This window comes from Argiope bruennichi, chromosome 11 (assembly GCF_947563725.1).
Source record: "Argiope bruennichi chromosome 11, qqArgBrue1.1, whole genome shotgun sequence".
Lineage (NCBI taxonomy): Eukaryota > Metazoa > Arthropoda > Arachnida > Araneae > Araneidae > Argiope > Argiope bruennichi.
In genome coordinates, this window is record NC_079161.1 from 14,394,253 (window position 1) to 14,416,574 (window position 22,322).

The window sequence follows — 22,322 nt, forward strand, 5'->3', positions numbered from 1 at the left end:
AATCGTAATTTTTTTCAACGATACATTTCTTGATTTAAGACATGAAATAACTTTTTTTCCTTTATTTGCAGCGTTTTTCCAACTGGAACTCTACGTCAATCTCGAAAAGTTTAATAATTAGCTATTGGGCTATGACAAAAGAGCAAACTCTACACAATTTATTTTCATTATAAAAAAAAGTGAGTTATTTTAATTCATAATTGAAGCTTTCAGCTATTATTAAATTTAATAAATTTAATCAGCTATTATTAAGTTTCTAAGAGCACTTCTATCATATGACTGTTTAAACAATTAAAATCAATTATTAGAATCATTACCAGATATATGAAATCGGGCTTAATATTATTTTTAAAATAGGCCTTATTACTTAACCCTTTAAAGGGCCATTATTTTTCTAGTCATATTATGTTAAAATATTTTTAGGCTTGAAATTAGAATAAGAAATAGGATTCATTAGTTTATTAGATAACTTTAATTTGATTCATTAATTAATTGGGTTAATTAATAATTAGGTAACAAATCAAGACACATCATTTTGATTAAGATAAAGAACTCAAGCATCTAAATTTCTGTCTTTCTAAAAAAATTTGTGACAACTGATGCCAACTTAAAAAATTTCATACAAAGATTGATAAATTTTGTGGGAAGCATACTTCCCACCGCCCAAAAAAGGGTTAATATATTTAATACAATTTGACCATCAATTTGATAATATCAGTTATTGGAAAACAGGTATTTATTTGAAAATCAATAGCTATATATTTTTTTTATTTTATTTTATTGTTTTATTTATTGTTTTATTTATTTTTTATTTATTTTTATTTATTTATTTATTTATTTTTGCTTTATCATAATTTTGAAAATTATTTGTTCTTTTAAAAGATTTTTAAACTCATTTCAATATAAGATTTCACAGGCAGCGTAGCTTTCAAATGTTCAACCATTTACTTTTTAATATAGTTGGCTTAAATTAATAAAGATAATAAATTATTTGATTCAATATCAAAAATTTAATATCCTCTATACAAATAAGTTCAAAATATGATGGGAAAAGACAATTGTTCAGATCGATACGGAACATTCAACTTACCCTGCCGACTTCCATTTTCTCAGTTTCTATGAACTTCACTTTCTTTTTCTCCGGTTCTTCCATCGAGCTAGTTCTGGACAGAGTCCTGGAAAGTGTCCTCGACAAACGGGCTCCCATTCGCTGCATTTGAGCTTTTAGTTCTTCTGTTGATAACTTTTTGGCCTCAATCTCCTTCGAATCTTTTGCACTGGAAAATACGATGCCATTGAGATATCTTTGTATTGAATATGTATTAATATTATATATATTGTTACGAAATTTCCGGGGTTCGTTTGGATAGTGGGGGTTATATGGTGTGAAGAACGCTCAATCAGCAGGCGGCAGTAGAAAATGAAACAACGACGTTTATTTACACGAAAACACACAGGACGGCACAAAGACGGCAACTATATACAGCACAGAAGACGATTATCTTCAGCCGAGACCTGCAGCATACAACAGCATACACAGCAGCAGCATACAACAGACTCTACTGCAGACAGTAGCACACAGCTTAGTTCTGCACTAGCTTTACTCCGTCGCTGCTCCGCTTACCTCTGGAAGGCCAGTTCTTTACCGTCGGTTCCGACTACTCTTCGACACCACCGGTCCACGACTGCTCTTCGAATACTCAATTCACCACCACCACCCGGCAGCTTCAGATACCTTTTATAGGTCTTAGGAGACGGGGCTAGAAGCCTCTCAACCAATCAGGAACGTTCGAGGCGTATCTCCGTTCCTACTGGACGGATCGGGAAAATGGTGTTTCGGGTCAAATCTATTTTGGCGCCAAAGTCGCCAAATTCGTCGCCAAGCTCTGGGACCTCTTATGGAACCAGCTATGCTGGGAAGCAGCATCACAGATTCGTAACAATATTAATTTTTTGAATCATGCTAAATTTTTGTAGGTAGTCATAGCTTAAATTTTCAACGTAGGGAAATATATGTGTTCAATAATAAGCAGATTTATTCCAAAATAATTCAGAAATATTATCCTGATGTGATTAATTTTCGCCAATACACTTATTTACTTCAAAATAATCCTGATCATAATGCTGATATGATTTGTAATTGATATATTTTAAAAAAATAAGCACCAAAAACTTTTAATCCATAATATATTTAGCAAAAACCCGTTTACAAATTTTAAATATGGCCGTAAGATCCATATAAATAAGCATCACATCCATCAGAAACAAGAAGTGACTAGTGGTCAAGTAAATTTAAGTGATGTTTCCAGTCATCAGTGACTAAGCAATTGTAAATTGTGTTCAAAACGTGATAATTTTTCATTTCTCGTTAAATTTGACTTTGAATAATGACGTAATCTCTCTCTAGTGCTTCGTTTTCATAGCGGCCGGAGTAATTTTCAGCTCTCTAACCCACCATCATTACTTCACTGGTGGTGCCACTTGTAGTTTTAATTATTAAGCTTTAACAAATACTAACATGGGCAATTCCCCTTTTCAAATTTTACAAATGGGAAGATTTAATTTTTAGCAACAAATAACAAATATTTCTGAATTTTTTTAAAATTTTCATATCTGAAATGAATATTGTTACAAAACTTTTTCTACTACAAATACCGCTAATCAATTGTAATAACGCAGTGCACTTAATCGCTAATTCAGCAGCTTGCTTGCTGTCTAATCCTCTCCAAAATCTTATTTTGTCGGCGTCTCCGACTCCTCTCACACACGACTTCAGACGATACACACACTTCTCTGCAGCTTCAAAGTGCCCGTCTTTTATAGTTCCGGGAGGCGGGGCTGGAATCTTCTGACTAATCAGGGCGTCTCTGGATGTATCTCCGTTCCAACTGGATGGATCGTGAAACTTCTCGAACTTTCCAGTATGATCCATTTTGTCGCCAAATTCGTCGCTAAGTCGCCAAATGACCGCCAAGCTCTCAGGTCATTGACGCACAGGACATATCTTACAAAGGGTTTTACGGTTTTTCCCAGGATGACACTATTCGTACCGGGTAGCAAAATTACAGATTTGAAACAATATGCAGTCACATGCTGATACTCACAATTCTGAAATATTCGTTATCAGTTTCAAAAAAATTAAGTTTTCTTTTGTCTTTGCATATGGAATACCAACCTTTCTTCTTCTTCTTCTTCTTCTTCTTCTTCCTCGCCAGTTTTGCTCTCTTCTACCTTTTTCAAATTCTCTTCCACTAATCTTGCGAACTCTCCTTTCTGATCTAGAAGCTCAGAATAAGTACCCGATTCCAGTATCTTGCCATCAGACAGGAAATAAATTCTGTCCACCTCTTGTAAAATTCCAAAGTCGTTGGTGGCTAGAATTCTAGTCTAGAAAAAGAGATTAGATAGCATTAATAAAAGCAATTAATTCAAAATGCTGTCACATTTTTTATTACAATACAGGTTGACAACGAACTCCTGCAACAATAAAAATGCTGTTAAACACATTTGTACAATGGAATCTTCTCTTTATTTGGTCTTTTGATTTAGTCTCAATTCATTCCTTTATGTTTTAGTGCTTAAAAATTCTCTACGGCGTCTTAAATTTTCTATACTGCAGCCAACTTCTAACTGATCTTTTCATTTTAAGATAAAATAGAAAATATTTCAATAAAACCAGCTAAAATGCTGGATTTTATGTTACAGGACTCGACATTTTCTCAATCTTATTTAGAATAATAAATAGAAAACTGACTTATGAGAGTAAATAAAGTTTCTTTAATTATTGACAGGGAAAAAATACTGCAGCTTAGTCTTTGTTAGAAGAGACATCCAAGCCTCTTGGGAGCCAGCCGTAGTTTCAAAGAATGGGCGTTTGGGGCCTTTCACGATTAATAGAATTAAAGAGGTAATGCTGTAATATGAAATTAATCTCTTACCTTATTTTGGAGCACTCCGTCTGGTCCTATGACGTGATGGAAAATGTGCGCCCCGACATGTGAATCTACTGCACTCAGTGGGTCATCCAGTAAGTAAATGTCGGCGTCCTGGTAAACAGCCCTGGCTATACTCACTCTCTGCTTCTGTCCACCACTCAGATTTACACCCTAATACAAAATAAATAAATAGCTAATAAAAATATAAATTCTAAATAAGCAAATAACCAAAACAAAATTCTTACTGTCTTTGCCAGTCTTATAAATTTCCAACACAGTTCCAAAGACTGTCGTATTCTAATTTAAAAATAAATCAAAAGAAATAACTCTGGCATTAAGTAAAAACGGAATATGTACATTTTTCTTCAATTTCGTGGTTCATGAAAAGGAGGAAAAGGGATGTTTTGGAGCTTCTGTCTTTCAAGGGTTGCATACAAATCAAGTATCACCAAATCGCATTTTTCTTCGTTGAATTTTTGTCAAATACGCACAAATAAATGGCTTTTGCGTATTTGATATTTTGCTTCGGAGCAGACATAGAAATAAGTAATTCCTTTCGAATAAATTTAATTAGCATTAATTTCAGTTTTCATCAAATTTGTATCTTCAAATCTTATCAAACATAAAAGGTATAGTTTTGAATAGTTTTTCGTATTAATTGTTAAACAGCTAAGAAAGCAATTTCAAAATTGTTAAAAGTATTTATCTTTCTTGCGTACAAATACAATATTGTATTCCAAATACAATCTGCGAAAAATTCCGTCCTATGAAGTATACATTATGATACCTCTACATTGATCTGAGTTAAGGTTTTAGCATATTTTTAACTAACCATTTGCATGTGGACGCGCTTTTCCACGTTTTTAAACGTTTAGAGGGCAAATTCAGTTTTGAAGTGTGTTAGTCAATTTGATAACATAGAATAAATAAAACAGAAATAATTACTCTTGATAAACAGAAATTATTCCTAAATGGTAAAAGTGCATGTAATTTTTAATATAAAGTGTCTTTGGGCAAATTACCTATTTCTTTGTTTGCCCGTTTACATGAAAACAATTGCTCAAAAACACAACAAAAAAGATAAATTAAATTTAGAATGGGACCTTGATATAAATATTGTAGATTCTGTAACGTTTCCCCCTTTTCCTCACATGATAATTTGCATTCCGACCAGATGTAACGTCACCCGTTTTCCCACACATAGTGAAGTGCATATGGACCTCCAAGATGTGGATTCTTCACTAGGAGAGTCATTGTGTCTGGTGATTTGTTACTATCCAGGTGTAGGAACATAGATGTGTGCCCAGTTGTTTCAAACAGATCCATCATGTCTTCAGGGGAGAATAAATCCAGATGCTAAACTTTTTTCCCTTATGAACTCCTTAAGTCACCAAGAAATGATCAATCACCAGCAACCACCGTCATTAAGTGTCAACTCAGGTGCACTTCACCTGGCGTTACTTCGGTTCGCCAGAAAGATGGATCTTTAACAAATACTCCCTCGATCGAGTGGAGGCTATTAAAGAAGTATTGCCGAGCAGCTATTGGATGATGGAAAACTCAAGTTCACCAATGGAAAAACCAGTGGCGGATATCTGATGGAAATAAAATGCTGTATTTTTGCATTTTTTTATATCAGAGAAGAAGAGAGAAAAGGTTTGAATTGGAATTTGGTGAAACGTCTGTGTGGGGAGAAGTTCACGATTTTTTGAGAAGCTCCGAGTGATTCTGTTTTATGTGTTAGGATCCACCCGATAAACATCGGTGGATTTCTGGAGTGGCCCTGGAGTAGCCGTTCAGAGCTAATAGCCTGTTAGCGGTTTTTTGATAACTTATTCTCCTATTTGATCGAGGAACTACTTCTTGATTGAACTGTTATTTGATTTTTGTAAATAATATTAACCTAGATAAGAACAAGTTTTTTTTTGTACATATATAAGGCTGTAAATAAAAGAATTATTTTGTTACGTTACTCCCTTATTTGATCGGGATTAATCAAGATATTACAATTCTTTTCAAAATTTAGAACCTAAGCAGTCAAAGGGAAAAAATCTATCTAAAATGCACAATCGATTCTGCTTGCAAAATCTGTAAATCGCACGTACAACCGTGCAATAATTATCAGTAAAAATCGAGGTAAGAACTTCTTTTTGATTTCTCACACTAGGCAGAAATATGTTCAAAAGATCCTTTAAAAAATGAATAATAAGAAAACTACAGAAGGAGATAAAAAAAAGTGAGAACTTACTTTCTCGCCGATTTCAGTATAATCTCCTCCTGGGAGCACGTTGAGGTCGGGTCTGAGACAGCACCTGCTGATGGTGGCTTCGTAGCGCGATTTGTCCATTGGCTTCACGAACAAGATGTTTTCACGGAGGGTTGAGTTCTGAATCCACGGTTGCTGAGGAACGTAAGCTAGACGACCTCCCTAGGATTTAAGAAACCGTTCGTGACATCATTAATTCTTGGGGAAAACAAGACCTGTCTAATGACATTAAACAAAAATGTTCCTTCTTATAAAGAAAACGAAAGAGAAGAAATGAAGAGAGTGAATTTAACTTTGTATATGAAGAAAATGTTGTCCAAATGCTAAACCTAGGAACCTCGAGAGCTGAAGGTGCTTGAAGAGACATCTTTAAATTCAAAGGGAAAAAAGAAACTTTTTGAATTTCGATCTGTCTCTTACGAATAACGATAACGTCTCTTATGCGCAGTAGGACAATTTGAATGCTATTGAGGGCAAACTAAACTGAATATTTTCTACATGCTGATTCATTTTACGCCATATTTATGATACATTTGCTCTTGATTTTTGAAAAATAAGACTTGTCTAATGATACTAAACAAAAGTATTCTCATCTTTAGAGAAAATGAAATGAAAGAAATTAAGAGAGCGATTTTAAATTTGGACATGAAGAAACTGTTGGATAAGTGCTAAATATAGACTGCTGAGGATGCTGTCCGAGTCACCTTTACATTCAAAGAAAATAAACAATTTTTTTTTGAATTTCGATCTGTTACTTAGTAATGCGCAATAAGCGAATCTTAATGCTATTGAGAGCAAATTGACGCGCAACCCGAATCTAACTATTTTCTACATGTTCATATGTTTTGTGTCCTTTCTTCTTTAATTTTCATTTTTATTTTTTTGTCAGATTCATTGCTTATCTCATTTAAGAGCGAAAAAATAATTAAATAAAATTAAAAACAAGAGAGCAAAATTTTAAGATAACATTAAGGAAGAATGTAATTCTTCTGCCATGATGAAAGATACACCATTGTTCCAGTTATATATATATATATATATATATATATATATATATATATATATATATATATATATATATATATATATATATATATATATATATATATAAGATTTCATGTAGGCGATCTCTCTTTATATATATATATATATATATATACTAGCCGCCTTTGGCGACCAGCCGGTTCGCCAATTTTAATGTTCGTTAAAATTTTGATAATTAAATATTTTATGCAATTTCTACTTTAATAGCTTCTTCATCAAAATATTTTAAAATTTCAAATTTTGATTATCATATAATTCATTCATAATATTATAAAGGCCTTCAGTCATAACGTAATATGTATCTCTCTCATTTTCTGTTAGCACCCGTAGAATTTATGCTTTAAATTAAAGTGGAAAGAATTAATCTGCAATTAATATAATAATACTTTTTTACTGAAACAAAGCATTTTTTTTATAATCTGATTACTGAAAATAGAGTCACTAAGCGTTTAAACTTTATGGGCACTAAAGAATATCCTTTTTAATTTATGTAATATCTCAAGAGGTGGTCAACAAAATTTTCTTAGATTCATTATGAGCAGATCGATTCATTAACAATGTTTAAATTTAAATGCATCAAACACTAAGAAAATGAAACGAATCGTTTAAAATAAACGTTTGAAAACAGGTTTTAAAAAAACTACTTAAAAAACGATGTACTTAAAACTATAAACATATACAAAAAATATATAACTAACATAAATACAATTTACTTACAAAAGCATGCAACTAACCCAAAAATAATTTAAATCATCCATTGATAACGGTTGTCATGGCAACAATCAGAACAGAATGCGCATGCGTGAATTTTCTTCGCCGGTTACGTAACGCAAATACGTGATTTTTTCTACGCCAGTTGGGGTAACGCTATGCGGATTAGAAATTTTTAATTTCCTTTATTCTGTTTTATTTTAATTCAAAAGTACTTCAGAATGAATCTGAAAGATCGATTCATTAACAATGTTTAATTTTAAAGGCATCAAACATTAAGAAAATAAACAGAATCGATTGAAATAATCCGCCGAAAAATTTTAACCCTAGCCTCATTACTGTTGGGAGAAAAAAAAAACTGAAGCCTTTCTCGTTTGGCGCTGGGGATGATGGAAGATTTTTTTGGCGGAAAAGTTGGCGGTGGGGAAAATGGAAGATTTTTTTGGCGGGAAAGTTAGTTTTTAATTATTAATTAAAATTCTAATTAAAAATTCGAAAAAAGGAACCCCAGGTGCACATTCCCAACCTCCAATGTATACATGTACCAAATTTGGTAGCTGTATGTCAAACGGTCTGGCCTGTAGAGCGCCAACACACACACACACACACACATTGAGCTTTATTATAAGTATAGATATATATATATACTAAAACTGTAGTGTATGACAGAATAAATTACGATTTCCTGTTTGTCTCTTAAATTCTTTCTTGCTATATTATACAACATTTGAATTCCTCTAAAATTTTTCTACATAAATCCTTCAATCAGAAGCATAGCCACTTGTAATTTGTTCTTAAGTTGTAGTAATTCATTCATTTCTATGTCATATCTGGTTTAAAAATTGAAACGTATCCATTACTGTTTTGTTTCGGCGTTTCCTTGGCAACCATGGCATATATATAAAATGTTATGTATAAAATAATTATATATATAAACAATTCGAGCAGTTACTACGCCACTGCCTGTTCTTCATTCAATATTCAACATCGGACGACTCACCTTCATGATCCGCACAGCACCCTCAGTGGCGTGCATTTCCCCCAGAATGGCAGAGAAGAGGGCGCTCTTTCCAGCTCCCACTCGCCCTACGACGGCTACCAAACTTCCGCGGGGCACCGAAAGAGTGATGTCACGCAGGAAAGGAGGCTCACCATTGGTCCAACAGAAAGTACCACCGTCGATCTCAATTGCGTTGCCTATGAAAGGGAAAAACACGTTATAAACGCATTGACAATGATGTCACGCAAGAAAGGAGGCTCACCATTGGTCCAACCGTCGATTTCAACTGCGTTGCCTAAGAAAGAAAAAAAAACACGTTATAAACGCACTGACAATGATGTCACGCAAGAAAGGAGGCTCACCATTGGTCCAACCGTCGATTTCAACTGCGTTACCTAAGAAACGGAAAAACACGTTATAAACGCAATAACAATGGTGTCACGCAAGAAAGGAGGCTCATCATTAGTTCAACCGTCGATTTCAACTGCGTTGTCTAACAAAGGGAAAAACACGTTATACACGCACTCTGACAATAATGTCACGCAAGAAAGGAGGCTCACCATTAGTCCAACCGTCGATTTCAAATACGCTGCTTAAGAAAGAGTAAAACACGTTATAAACGCACTGACAATGATGTCACGCAAGAAAGGAGGCTCACCATTGGTCCAACCGTTGCCTAAGAAAGGGAAAAACACGTTATAACTTGAGTTCTGAATAGGAATTCAATGGAAACCAGCATTTTTCATAATAAGCGTTTTTTTTAACATTAATTAAAACAAAAAAGTCTTCAAAGATTCTTTTATTTTTATACAAAAAAAAGTGGGAAATTTTTTAAAAAAAAATTTCCTCTTAGAAAATGTTGAAACATAAGGAGTAATAACAATATCTTCTGCGTAATGGAATTATACTCAAAGTTATATATTTTAATTTCCTAATAGTACTAGTTTCAATCGCCATACTTTTATGAATTAATTTTAGTAGTAATAGAAAGTTCATTTTCATTTTAAATAGATTAATAAAAGCTGGTTATCTTAAAATTTTCAATTTCCATTTTATTTTTTGGCCTATAACCAATTTGAAAATTCCATATTATGATTAGAAACGTTTTAATTTTTTCTCTGATTTAATACCACGTGGTGTCTCTCAAAATTATTTAAAGGTAGTTAATTAATTGTATTAAAATTTTAATATTTTAAAACATTAAAACAATGGGTTGTGCAAATATGCAATGCTTTCACAAATTCAGTTAATGCATTGTATGGAATATTGTACCAAAATACAAGTTTCCAAACTTGTAAGCTTTATATCAGAAAATCAGGGGAAACAATGGTTAAAAAATTTCATCGTTAGAACATGAAACAATTCTAGTTGTATAAAAGCTCATGAGGAAACATGGAAATGAAATAGATCATGTCTGTGTTATAACATGACTGAAATCCCCACATCTTATACATCAAAATATTCGTTTTGACATATTCTACCCGAATCTCTAAATATTAGTAGTTGCATACCTTTTGGGACACCCTGTATAAACTACCCTCTGGACATATATACTATATTTTTTTTGCCCTTTCATCATAATTTTCTTCAAAAAGGAATATCAATCCACACAAATTTGACTTTCATGGCGCTTTCTAAGATTGCTACCCAGACATTTATATTTCCCTCCCCCCTCCCCCCAGAGGAATGACAAGGACAACACATGATGACGATTGAGGCCGTTCATAGCGCTGCTAAGAAAATACATTATAACATTTTCTTGAATGGTTACCGATTGGTTCAACACTGGAGGGTGAATACATGCAAACTTCCTGATGTCTGCAGTGGAAAATTGCAATTTTCAGATAAACTAAGTTTTGAGTAATTTCTTGTTTCTGAAACCCATTCTAATTCATTTAACTAAGGGTTTGGGGTAGCGCCGATATTCTGTTTTTATGAGTGCATTTTCTCACAATTATCGGCTTGAATCTGCGTATTTGCTATCTACCAACAAAATGATTTGGTATTATGTCCCAATACAAAAAACATTGAAAGTAAGCTGAAAAGAATAATATTACACATTATGAAGATAAAACATATACATTATATACTTACAGATTGCAGTGTCATCATCTACAGGTCTCTCTTCCAGTTCCTCGCTGAGAAGGAAAGCAGTCACTCTCTTGAATGCGACTCGACTCTGAAATGAATGTTTCGTTAAAATCATACATTTTAACACTACGGATATAACGCCACCCCCCAATATGTATATAAAAGTGATTCCGAATTCATATAAGGGCCGCGGTGGCCTGGTGGTAAGGGCTCAGTTTCAGAACCGGAGAGCTTCAGGTTGGAGACCCGATCCCGATTCTACCGAAGAACCGTCGTGTATGCTGGTCTAGTGCACGCTAAATCCGTCTGGACCATACGTCTTTTCCCTGGTTGGTGTGGAAATTTGGAGAGGGGATGCCAGATCAGGTGTCGTCCTTGTCATCTGACCACTAATCAAAATTACGAAGTAAATCCGAAAATAGCCCTAGTGTTGCTTTAAAACGGGTTATATAACTAAGCTAAACCAAGCTTGGAATTCTTGGTAACTTTAAAGACTGGGGAGGGATATTGTAACAATCGTTTATTGTCTAGGAATGAAGTAATGACAATGCGTTGATAAAAACTAATCTTTTTCACGCCTTCATAACATGCTCGTGAAGGTTAAATTTTATTTACATTTTGTGAGAAATAAATTTTTGCAAAATATGATTACAACATTTTTTAAAAAAAACATTAAAATAGAAGCTAAATTTACAAATTAAAACACTGATGCATTGGAAAGGTTATTTTTTAACCTTAAGGTGTTTTAACCTTAAGTTCTGTGCTGCAATATTTTTGGAAGCTAACTAAAAAAAAATGTTGTTTGTGGGAAAAGATACTGATTTTGATGTTATTTTACATCTTTAATTTTTTTTTCTCAAATTCTAATCCTTGATAGAATTTTCTTACTAAAAACTCATGAATTAAAATCTGATGTACAATTTTTGCTAAAATTTCCTACAATAACTTCTCAATGCGTTCTGCAGTTCCTGAACTAGAGAATAAATAATCTTTTCATTTAGAAATATTTTATAATTGATTTTATGCTTCACACCGTGAAAAAAAAATTTAAATCTTGTATCAAACTTTAATATTTAAAGAATGAATAGAAATACAGCTTATTTTTTAATTCCGGGACAACCTGCAAAATAGTAATCAAACTTTTTAATAAACTTCGAAATTAGAAGATTTTTGTTTCATATTTCTTTTTAGCCAAAGAAACGCACTTTTTCCAATTTTTAAAAACTTCTCACATCTTAACTGGTATATTTTGGTTTCATAGACATTTTTCAATCTTTTTTATGCAAATATTCAAAAATATAACTATTTTCGAATGTTTTTTCATAAAATTCTTCCCAAACATAACTATCTTCCTTATATTTCATATTTTTAGCGTGAGATGGCGCTACGAGCGGCTATTAGAAAGAGAAACTTCAAGGTCCGATACGACTACATTCAATCGGTTTCCTGCTGAGATGACAACAATGCAACAATAATGCATTGTATAATTGAATTTGCTAAAAATGAATCTATTATCATTGTTCAAAGATCATTTCGTCACATTTTTTTTCTTTCTTTTTTTGCATCTCTATCATCTGAAATTGTTGAACTGAAAATGAGGGGAATTTGCCTCCATTTAAACTTTAATACTAGTTTCCTTTCATTAGTGTTTCTGATGGTGCTCTCAATGAACATTTATAACTTTATGCTATTAGTAAATGTACAACGTTATTTTTTATTTCTTTTTCCCAAAATGCGTGCATTTTTGTAGATTTGTAAGTATAGCTCTTCAAACTTGGGATGTTTATCTGAAATCATTCCATATTTTTAAGCTTGGAATTCTGAAATAAATACAATTCGTACTATTTTAGGAAATTTACTTTTTATTTTGCTATGGTATTCTTATATTTTTTGCCATTTCGAATGACATTTGTTCTTTAACTTTGAAAAAGGCCGTGATTAAGATTCACTACATTTAGTAGCACACTGGCCGTATCAAAACTGTTCATAAACAAACGGCGGTCTCGACAAAACTTTCTCGCATTATCTCCAAAAGAAGGTGTTTTAAAGGTTTGGCATTTTTACTGGATCTATTGTGTTATCCTTGGCGCGTTTTTTTTTGGCGATTGATCCTTGACATGCGGTTAAAAATATCCGAAAATGGATTTTGTGTTTTAGACACCATTTTTCCAACCAATTGAAACACAAATTTCAAATTTGATACAAAACCACACTTATAGTCTCAAAATCTAGTCTTTTTGTGAATATATATATATATAGTCTTTTTTGAGCAAATTAATACACTTAAGTCATTTTTTTTTAATTATTGTGTTTAGACATTCTTTTATAAGTACAGACGGTCAGTTCCTTGATGGATTTGGCTCACAATTTGACAAATGTCTGTAATATAAATATTAAATCTTGTGTCCTAAATTCTATCCATCTAGCCTTCTTCGTTTGTTGTTATCGTGTTAAATTATATTGGAACACCCGGATAAACAGATTTGCTCAAAATTTTGGTAAGGAATCTACAGATTTGGTGTGCTAAAACTCGGTTTAGTTAAGTTTAGTTATATTAACGTCCCGTTGTAAAGCAACACTAGGGCTATTTTGGGACGGACCTCGTCATCTTGAACCGCGGTCAGATGACGAGGACGACACCTGAGCTGGCACCCTCCTCCTCACACCAGCGAGAGGACGTTTAGCATGACGGATTTAACGTGCAACAGACCCCCTTACACGACGGTTCTTCGGTGAAATCGGGTCTCGAACCTGAAACCCTATGGCTTACAAGCCGAGACCTTACCACCAGGCCACCGCGGCCGTGCTAAAACTCGGATGATGCTCGGAAAGATGCTAAATTTCATAAACCGTTTTTGAGTTACATTTGTCACAGAAAGACAGACGGACAATTTCCAAAATTGTGTTTATCGAACTCAGGGGTGTCTGAAGTGTGGAGATTCCTCACAATCCCGATTTCGAACTTTTTAACGATTACAATACTTTATACTAAATACAAAACAAAGTAAAAATATAAAAACAGAAAGAAGAAGAATTCATTTTTAAAATTCTGCAGAATATATTTCAGGATTTAGGTAATATATCTGATGGTTATAAAATAATTATTCTTTTGATTTATTAAAAAGAAATATTCAGTGTACGACAGTAAGAAAACGAAACGCCAAGCTAAAAAGTAGTGATACTCCAATCTCTTTTAAAAATAAGCGAGCATTAAATTATATCCATCAGTGCTTATTTTTGAAGTTAAACTTTAATTGTAACTGCCGCAATATTTACAAATTTAATTATAAACATTAAGTTCTTGGCGACTATCCATTCTATGGAGAGAGAGAGTACATATGTTTAAATGAAACGCACAATATTATCACGTATTTATTCTTATGCGTTTAGTTTTTTCTTATCGTTCTCAACATTTTTTCATGGTTCCCTGAGATTTAAATTCTGTTGTTGTTACTTATGGCACTTGCCACGGACAAGCCCGCTGTTCGAAGACAGCCGATTTAAGCTTAAGGGGCAGCGCGTCTTGTTTTTATTGTAGAGCCAACTAGGGCCAAGAGTACGACTTTGCTACTCACGCGTCACAACCCTTTTTACAGGGCGGACTTCATTCTCGCATTACATTCACTTATCCACAGATCGTCATTTAGACCTGAATCAGAGAACGATCACCCCTGATCCAGTACCCACAGTGGTATTACTCTCGACATGGAGGACTTTGTGACCCTGACAGATTTATACGTGCTCCAGCCACCATACACACGGAGAGTCTTCGGCCGGCGGGGTTCGAACTCGCAACCGAAAGGACGCTCTACCAACCAGGCTATCCCGACCTGAATTAAATGTTAATATATGTAAATAGGTTTCCCCGATTTTCATTTTCTTACGGTTTATAAGATTATTCCTCTGGACCCTTGAAGAATGCTAAAGAGATGTTAATATTTAATTTTATATCTCATATTTTTGGTAAAGTAATTTGTATCATTCGAGAAGAGTCAACACATTGTTTCATTTAGTTATGGAACAACAGCAGCAGTGGTAACTAATCCATTAAAACTGCAGGACTGGGACACGGCCTGTAATTATCAATACAACAAAATCATATACTGTTTCCAAATTAAGAATTTATACTATTTATAAATAAAATAATAATTTTCACTTTCTCGTATACGTATTAAAGTGAAAAATATAGTAATCGTCAAAAATTCAAATTTTTGAAATGTCCGTCTGTCTGTGACAAAGATAACTTAAAAAAACGCTTTGAAATAGGAGGTTTAAATTTGATATACGGTCTTAATACTAAACTCGCAGATTTCTATTAAATTTTGTGCAAAATCTGTTCAGAGGAAGTCCGTTTGTCCGGCTGTTCGAATATAACATGATAATGCCAAAACGAAAAGAGCTATATAGATAAGATTTGGTAACACAGACTTAACACATGTAGTGTCGATTTTAAATCTACACTATAGATTTCTAGCCAAAACTAACAACGGATTGACTGTCTGTCGGTCTGTATTTTCAGAAATGTGTAAATGCGATCATTCTAAAACACATTGGCTTGAATATGTCACATTAGTAAGGAATAGTGTTGCTATAAGTGTATTTTTTGTGTCAAATCTTTGTTTCAATCGATTGAGAAAAACATTTCTAAAGCATAAATTCGATTTTCGGATATTATTAACCGCATGCAATGGATTAATCGCCAAAAACCTCGCCAAGGATGATATGATAAATTCAGTAAAAATGCCAAATTCACGAAAAAAAAAGTTAATATTTCGTATCTATTATACGCCAGTACCATGCAAGATGTTCTCTGACGTCACAAGTTTATTAGAGAGTGTGCGAGAAAATATTGAGGAGACCACTTAAAAAACGCAATCTTTTGCTAAACATTTTTTTGCAGAACTGTTAATTTCTGCATTCATGACAACAAAATAGCAACTATGAATGGCAAGAATCAAATGGGCTCTTAATGCAGACACGTAGCAGCGTCAAAATGTTTATCTATTTAAAGTGAGTTGATCTCGAGTCTTAGAGAACTGATAGCGGATAAAGTAGACAAACAATCTCACCTGTACCAGCTGCGCTATCAGCTGCGGTATGGTGGCCATGTTGGTGCGGAGGGTGTTGAAAAGGGTGAGGGAGACAAAGGCGGTGCTGGGGTCTAGAACATTCTTTTCGTCCAAGAGAACGTAAGTCACAAAACAGCTGATAGCAACCTGCAAAACAATTGCATTGAATTGAAAGAAGGAATCGTTATAAATTCAATATATTTATGCGAAATGACTACATATTAACAATTATAAAAAAATAAGAAAAATTAATCGAATCTAATTTAATCACATAAACTGGAATCAAAAACGATTTTCATATTTCTGATAATATCTGATATTAATCCTTTTTCTTTAATGCAAAATAAAATTCATTTCCCTTGTATTTAAGAAAAAAAGAAAAGAAAAAACTTTCATACTTCTGATAGTATCTGATAGTGATCATTTTTCTTTAATGCAAAATAAAATTCATTTCCCTTGTATTTAAGAAAAAAAGAAAAAAAAACTTTCATACTTCTGATAGTATCTGATAGTGATCATTTTTCTTTAATGCAAAATAAAATTCATTTCCCTTGTATTTAAGAAAAAAAGAAAAAAAAACTTTCATACTTCTGATAGTATCTGATAGTGATCATTTTTCTTTAATGCAAAATAAAATTCATTTCCCTTGTATTTAAGAAAAAAAGAAAAAAAAACTTTCATACTTCTGATAGTATCTGATAGTGATCATTTTTCTTTAATGCAAAATAAAATTCATTTCCCTTGTATTTAAGAAAAAAAGAAAAAAAAACTTTCATACTTCTGATAGTATCTGATAGTGATCATTTTTCTTTAATGCAAAATAAAATTCATTTCCCTTGTATTTAAGAAAAAAAGAAAAAAAATTGACTTATTTTACCTTTTTCTCTGCTTAAATCTGCTTTAAATTCATTTAAATCAGATTTACAAACTACTTTAAATGAATTCCTACTACTTATTTTTATCTCGTATAGTTTGACTTGAAAACAATAGTTTATAATACATTTTTATTTGACATGGCTTGCTTCATGTTTGTAAGGACGAAATATTTAATTCATTTTTCCACTTCATGATCTGTTAGTGTTATGTTTTACCACCTATTATGACCTATTGTGTTACTATTGATAAAGACCTATATAATATTTCCAGAATTTAATCAAATCACTATTCCATGAAAATTGGCACCCATAGTAAATTTGAGAGAAAATTCCGTAATATTATTTACAAATTTCTATATATAATATTAATATTATATTTCCTTGCTGATTTCATAATATTTTATGCTAATAAATTAATGAAAAAAGCACAAAGTAGAAAGATATATACATTTTAGTACGCTAATAAACGTACTTTAAAAATAAAAAAAAACGTGTTTTTTTAAGCATATTCATTATAATTTTTGTTCATTTTGTTGGAATATAAAGGTAGGCAAGCAAATGAAGAAGTTATGAAATATAAATGCAGGTAAAGTTTGAGAACAAAGAACGAAAAAAATGATATTGTCATTAAAATAACAAAAATAAAATTAAAGTTATTTATAATTTAATTCAATTTTTTATTAGCATCCTTCAAACTATGCCATTTTCTTGCACATAATCTTTATCTGAATATTTGAACGAAATATCCTTCAACTACGTGTACGCCTCGCTTCTAGCCCTTTTGGCCAAGATCAAAATGTAGTAACTTCGTGTACGTGCAGCTCAAGTACTTCGCATGACGGGCAAAATAAAATGTCAAAAAGTTACTCGATGAACGAGCGATGTTTCGCATAATGTGAGCGATGAGCACCATAACGTCACATACTGAATTGGCTTGTATCATTGTATGTTGAACACTTATTTGAAAAGAACACATTCGCTCTATTGAAGAAGTTTTGGCCGAATAGCGTTGTCGAACGTGATTCCAAGGGGTTTAAATAAGGAGTCTGAGGAGCCTTAATAAATGAGATTTTGTCTCTGGCTAAGAGTTTGAGGCGGACAGCAATGACATCGATGAGCTGGCAGGGAATTACAGTCAGAATTACCGAATAGCTTATGGAGCTACATTTTATGCTACAATAAAAAGCTGTGGGAGAAACTGAATCAGGAGAAGAAGAATTAATAGGTTCAACACGACAACAACTTTCCAGTAAATTAAGGAACACGCTGAAAGTATAGTAAGTTATTGCATCCTATGTTGAGAAACATAATGTTACGAATCTGCCATGCTTCTTCCCAGCATAATTGGTTGCATCATCAGAAAGGTTGTTTTACAGTCATCTGTATTGGACGGAGTCCGGGTGTCCCGTCGGAAATCCCAGAGCTTGGCGACAAACTTGGCGACTTTGGCGCCAAAATAGAGTATACCCGAAACATCGAGAATTTTCCCGATCCGTCCGAGCAGCGATGGAGTCAAGCTAGTGCTGAACTAAGCTGTGCGCTACTGTCTGCAGTAGAGTCTTGTTGTGAGCTGCTGTGTGTACGTTTCGGCTGAAGATAATTGTCTTCTCTATGCTGTATATAGTTGTCGTCTTTGTGCTGTCCTGTGTGTCGTAGTGTCAATAAACGTGTTCTGTGTTCGTCTACTGAAAGGACTGATCATTGTGTTGTGTTCATCTTCATACCATACACAACCACTAAATACACGCGAGTAAACGAACCAGACGGATTGATAATGATAGAGGGAAATCCGTAACAGTAACCTTGATAAGGCTTCACTATGCGCACTAAGAATTCATTTAACGACAATACAGAGTCTCATTTTTCGGCAAAAATTTGCAGCGTAGCCTAAAACAAATGTCTTTAGACAATTTTCTTCTAAAAAATGCAGGAATTTTAAATAATAAATTACATTATTATAAATTTGTTTGAGAATTTTTTTTTCGGAATGGAACTTAATGTTCTATTTTGCATGAATCCTTATAGATTTTTTTTTTTCGTTTAATGAGTGTTGCGCGTTGCAAGTAAGATCCGGAAACGAATTATGCGCATTATGCGAGGTTCCAGTGTATTTTATATTGTCCTTTCTCAATTAAGTGTGTCTTGTATTTGTAAATAATGAAGTTTCCATGTTTTCTCACCAGGAAGGGTGCGCATATCCAAAGGAAGACGACGGATCCGTTGACGAATGCCAACTTTCTCAGAGTTTTGGCTTCCTTTTCTCTCAGTGCACTGATACTTTTCATGAATGGGATCTCCCAAGCAAACAATTTCAACACCTGCAAAATAAACACGAATAGCATTCCTTCATTAGAATTAAACTTGCATTTTTATCTAAAGGCACAGAGATGGAAGAAAAACTACGTTTTAAATCAGTGTCCATGTTAAAAATCTATGTTATCAGTTAAATCAATATTAAAAACCAGCGTCTTGTTTCTTACCTTTATTCTTTTTTTTAAATTTTTTTATTGAATATTTATAAAAACTCCATGCACCACAAAGTATCACACGGGGCTTACAGAAGTAAATATATAACACATAACAAAAAGAAAAAGAAGAAAATTTAACAGTTATGAAGGATTACAGATGTCAACAATAAATTTACAGAAATTTTGAAAAGCACTTCTAGTGGAAATAAGTTGGTGAAACTCTGTAGGCTAATTTAAATTCATGTGCTTAAGAGCCAGTCTCAGGATCTGTCTTTCTTTGACAAACTTGGAACATAAAAGGAGCACATGTTCAACATTTTCCTCCCCACTAATATCACAATCGCAGGAAGATGACGAAAACAAATTAAATTTGTACAAGTAACTTTTAAAGTTACCATGACCAGTTAGAAATTGGGTTATTTTGTAATTAGTATAAAAATGATGGCATGACAGTCTCTTATTAATGGATGGAAAACATTTCTTTGTTAAGCTCCCTTTATTTGAAAGGAGGTATTCTTGATTCCAAGACTCCACCATTTTCTCTCGTAATCTTCTTGTAAAAGGATTTAGGAATATTAACGTCAATGTCGATTTTGCGCTTAGTGGCAGCTTTTGCAAGCCAATCGGCCCGTTCATTTCCATAAATGCCCGTGTGTCCACGAACAAATGCAAAAACTATTGATATATTTTTATCTTTCAGGCTTTTAATTTGCTTTTGGATTTCAACGATTATGTTGTTAGACGAAGAAATACACTTCAGAGAATCCAAGGACGATAGAGAATCGGTACAAATACGATAGTCTGGGATTACACTATTTTGTCTTACCTTTATTCCGCTGAGGATTTCCGCCATCTGACGCAGTCTTGAATCTTTCCATCCCATTTGTCTCTTCTAATAAAGGAAATAAAAACTAGCATAAAGGCAAGATAAATAAATTTTTAAAGATAGAAATATGGATCATTCGAAGTCTATCCAAAGAGATAGTCAGTCTTAAAATGAAAATGTTTATGTCTCAATGCAATGACTCGCTTTAGCGATGATGTATCGATTTAATTTTAAGGTTGCATTTTTTAGAGAAAGCCAAGTTGTTTTTGTAATATAAGGGGGTACAGTGAATCAATACTTCGCACATTCAGCTAATATTCACATTTTTAAAATGAATGGGCAAATGAATTTGTGTAAAACTGTGTGCAAATTTTGCAAAAACACTTCAGTGAAAAAACTTTACATTTTAAATGAGACAACTAACTTATGCAAAAGATTTCAGTACCAGGTCCCATTGCTGTGAATTCTAATTTTCATTTTTTGTCGAAAACTGCGCGGCATTCCCCATAAACCCTCCATTTTTTGGTAGAGGAAGTAAATGTTTTAACCCTTTAAAGGGCCATTTTTTTCTAGTCATATTATTTTTAAATATTTTTAGGCTTGAAATTAGAATAAGAAAAGGGATTCATTAAGCTTATTAGATAAATTTAATTTGATTCATTCATTAATTTGGTTCATTATTAATTAAGTAACAAATCAAGACACATCATTTTGTGTGAGATAAAGAACTGACGCATTTAAGTTTCTGACTTACTAAAAAAATGTGTCAGAACTTATGCCAACCTACATAATTTCATACAAAGGTTGATAAATTTGGTGGGAAGCATACTTCCCACGGTCTTAGAAAGGGTTAACTAAATATCGTTTAAATATCTACGAGATAGTTGGAGATCTAAGTATTATTAAAAAAAAAAAACATTTCATGTAATTTTGAGCAATAATATGAGGAGGCACAGCATTATAGTAAATTTTTTCATGATGGACAGAACAGAAACCGTTGCAAGAAAATGAATCATACAGATGATTAGAAGCAGTTGAATCATTCAAAGGTGGGTCAAATTTTCATATATAATTCTCTAGCTCCTATAACTTAGAAGAGGTTAAACGAATTGCAATAGAAACAAACAAAGTAAATGAAAGGAAAAAAGAACACTTTATGCTAAACATTAAATTCGTAATTATTTTTATGTACTATTTAATTAGAAAACAAACAAAATTTAAAAATAGATTTTTCAGAAAAATGGCCTTAACGTTGGTAGCATATTAACTTAAGTATGGGAAAAGCCTTTCCAATTCTAAACTTAATATTAAGAGTAGATGGCCATATTTAGAAGAGGCGGCTTTCTCTCTGGATTATCTCTATAAATAATAAAGAAAAATGTGTGTCCCTGTATATATGCGTTGAAGATCAAGACTTTTTGACATATAGTTACCAAATTTGGCACTAAAATACCTTTGTGGGTGCAATGTGCATTTTGAAGAGATTGTCTCATTTTTTTTATTTTTTTTTGAAATTTTAATTAATCAAACGTTAGGCATAATTTTGGATTCTTTTCCACGATAATTTCTAAAAATTATTATTGCACAAAACTAAACGTTTTTATCATTTTAAAATTCAAAAGATCTGTCTTTTAATGACAATAATTCAATTGTCACGTTGGCAAATTTTGGTGAGTTATAAAAAATGCATTTTTGCATAATATTTAAAAATAGATATCATTGCTCTGTTGAAGTTCCAGCTGTTTTTATTGTTCCATCAAATACTTAAATGCGCCAATTTCTTCCATTTACTAAAAACTAAGGAAGAAGGATTGTGTTTAATATCTGTGTAGTTTTCATTAGGATTAGATACAAATATAAATTAAAACTTTTCTATAAACGTTTGTTTCAGCTTTTAAAAATGTTCAAGTTTGATTCATTTTTAGTAGATATATCCACTATCCATATTTATCCACTGGAATTTAATTTTGCGCAATGTGATTTGTATATACTCACAAAATATCAAACACCCAACTCCTGCTTTAGGCAAGCGTTTAG

The 22,322-nt window shown here is 32.9% G+C and overlaps 1 protein-coding gene across 1 annotated transcript in view; it reads right to left on the bottom strand.

Annotated features, from left to right (window-relative positions):
• LOC129957036 (multidrug resistance-associated protein 1-like) overlaps positions 1-22,322 on the bottom strand; it is a 108,134-nt gene that overhangs the window by 40,131 nt on the left and 45,681 nt on the right. Inside the window, exons 12-20 of the mRNA XM_056069155.1 lie at positions 20,286-20,351; positions 19,172-19,309; positions 16,117-16,263; positions 11,051-11,135; positions 8,957-9,153; positions 6,184-6,363; positions 3,939-4,106; positions 3,176-3,387; positions 1,091-1,277 (exon numbers count right to left, since the gene is read on the bottom strand). Coding sequence (XP_055925130.1) covers positions 1,091-1,277; positions 3,176-3,387; positions 3,939-4,106; positions 6,184-6,363; positions 8,957-9,153; positions 11,051-11,135; positions 16,117-16,263; positions 19,172-19,309; positions 20,286-20,351 — 1,380 coding nt within the window. The remainder of the gene's footprint in view (positions 1-1,090; positions 1,278-3,175; positions 3,388-3,938; positions 4,107-6,183; positions 6,364-8,956; positions 9,154-11,050; positions 11,136-16,116; positions 16,264-19,171; positions 19,310-20,285; positions 20,352-22,322) is intronic.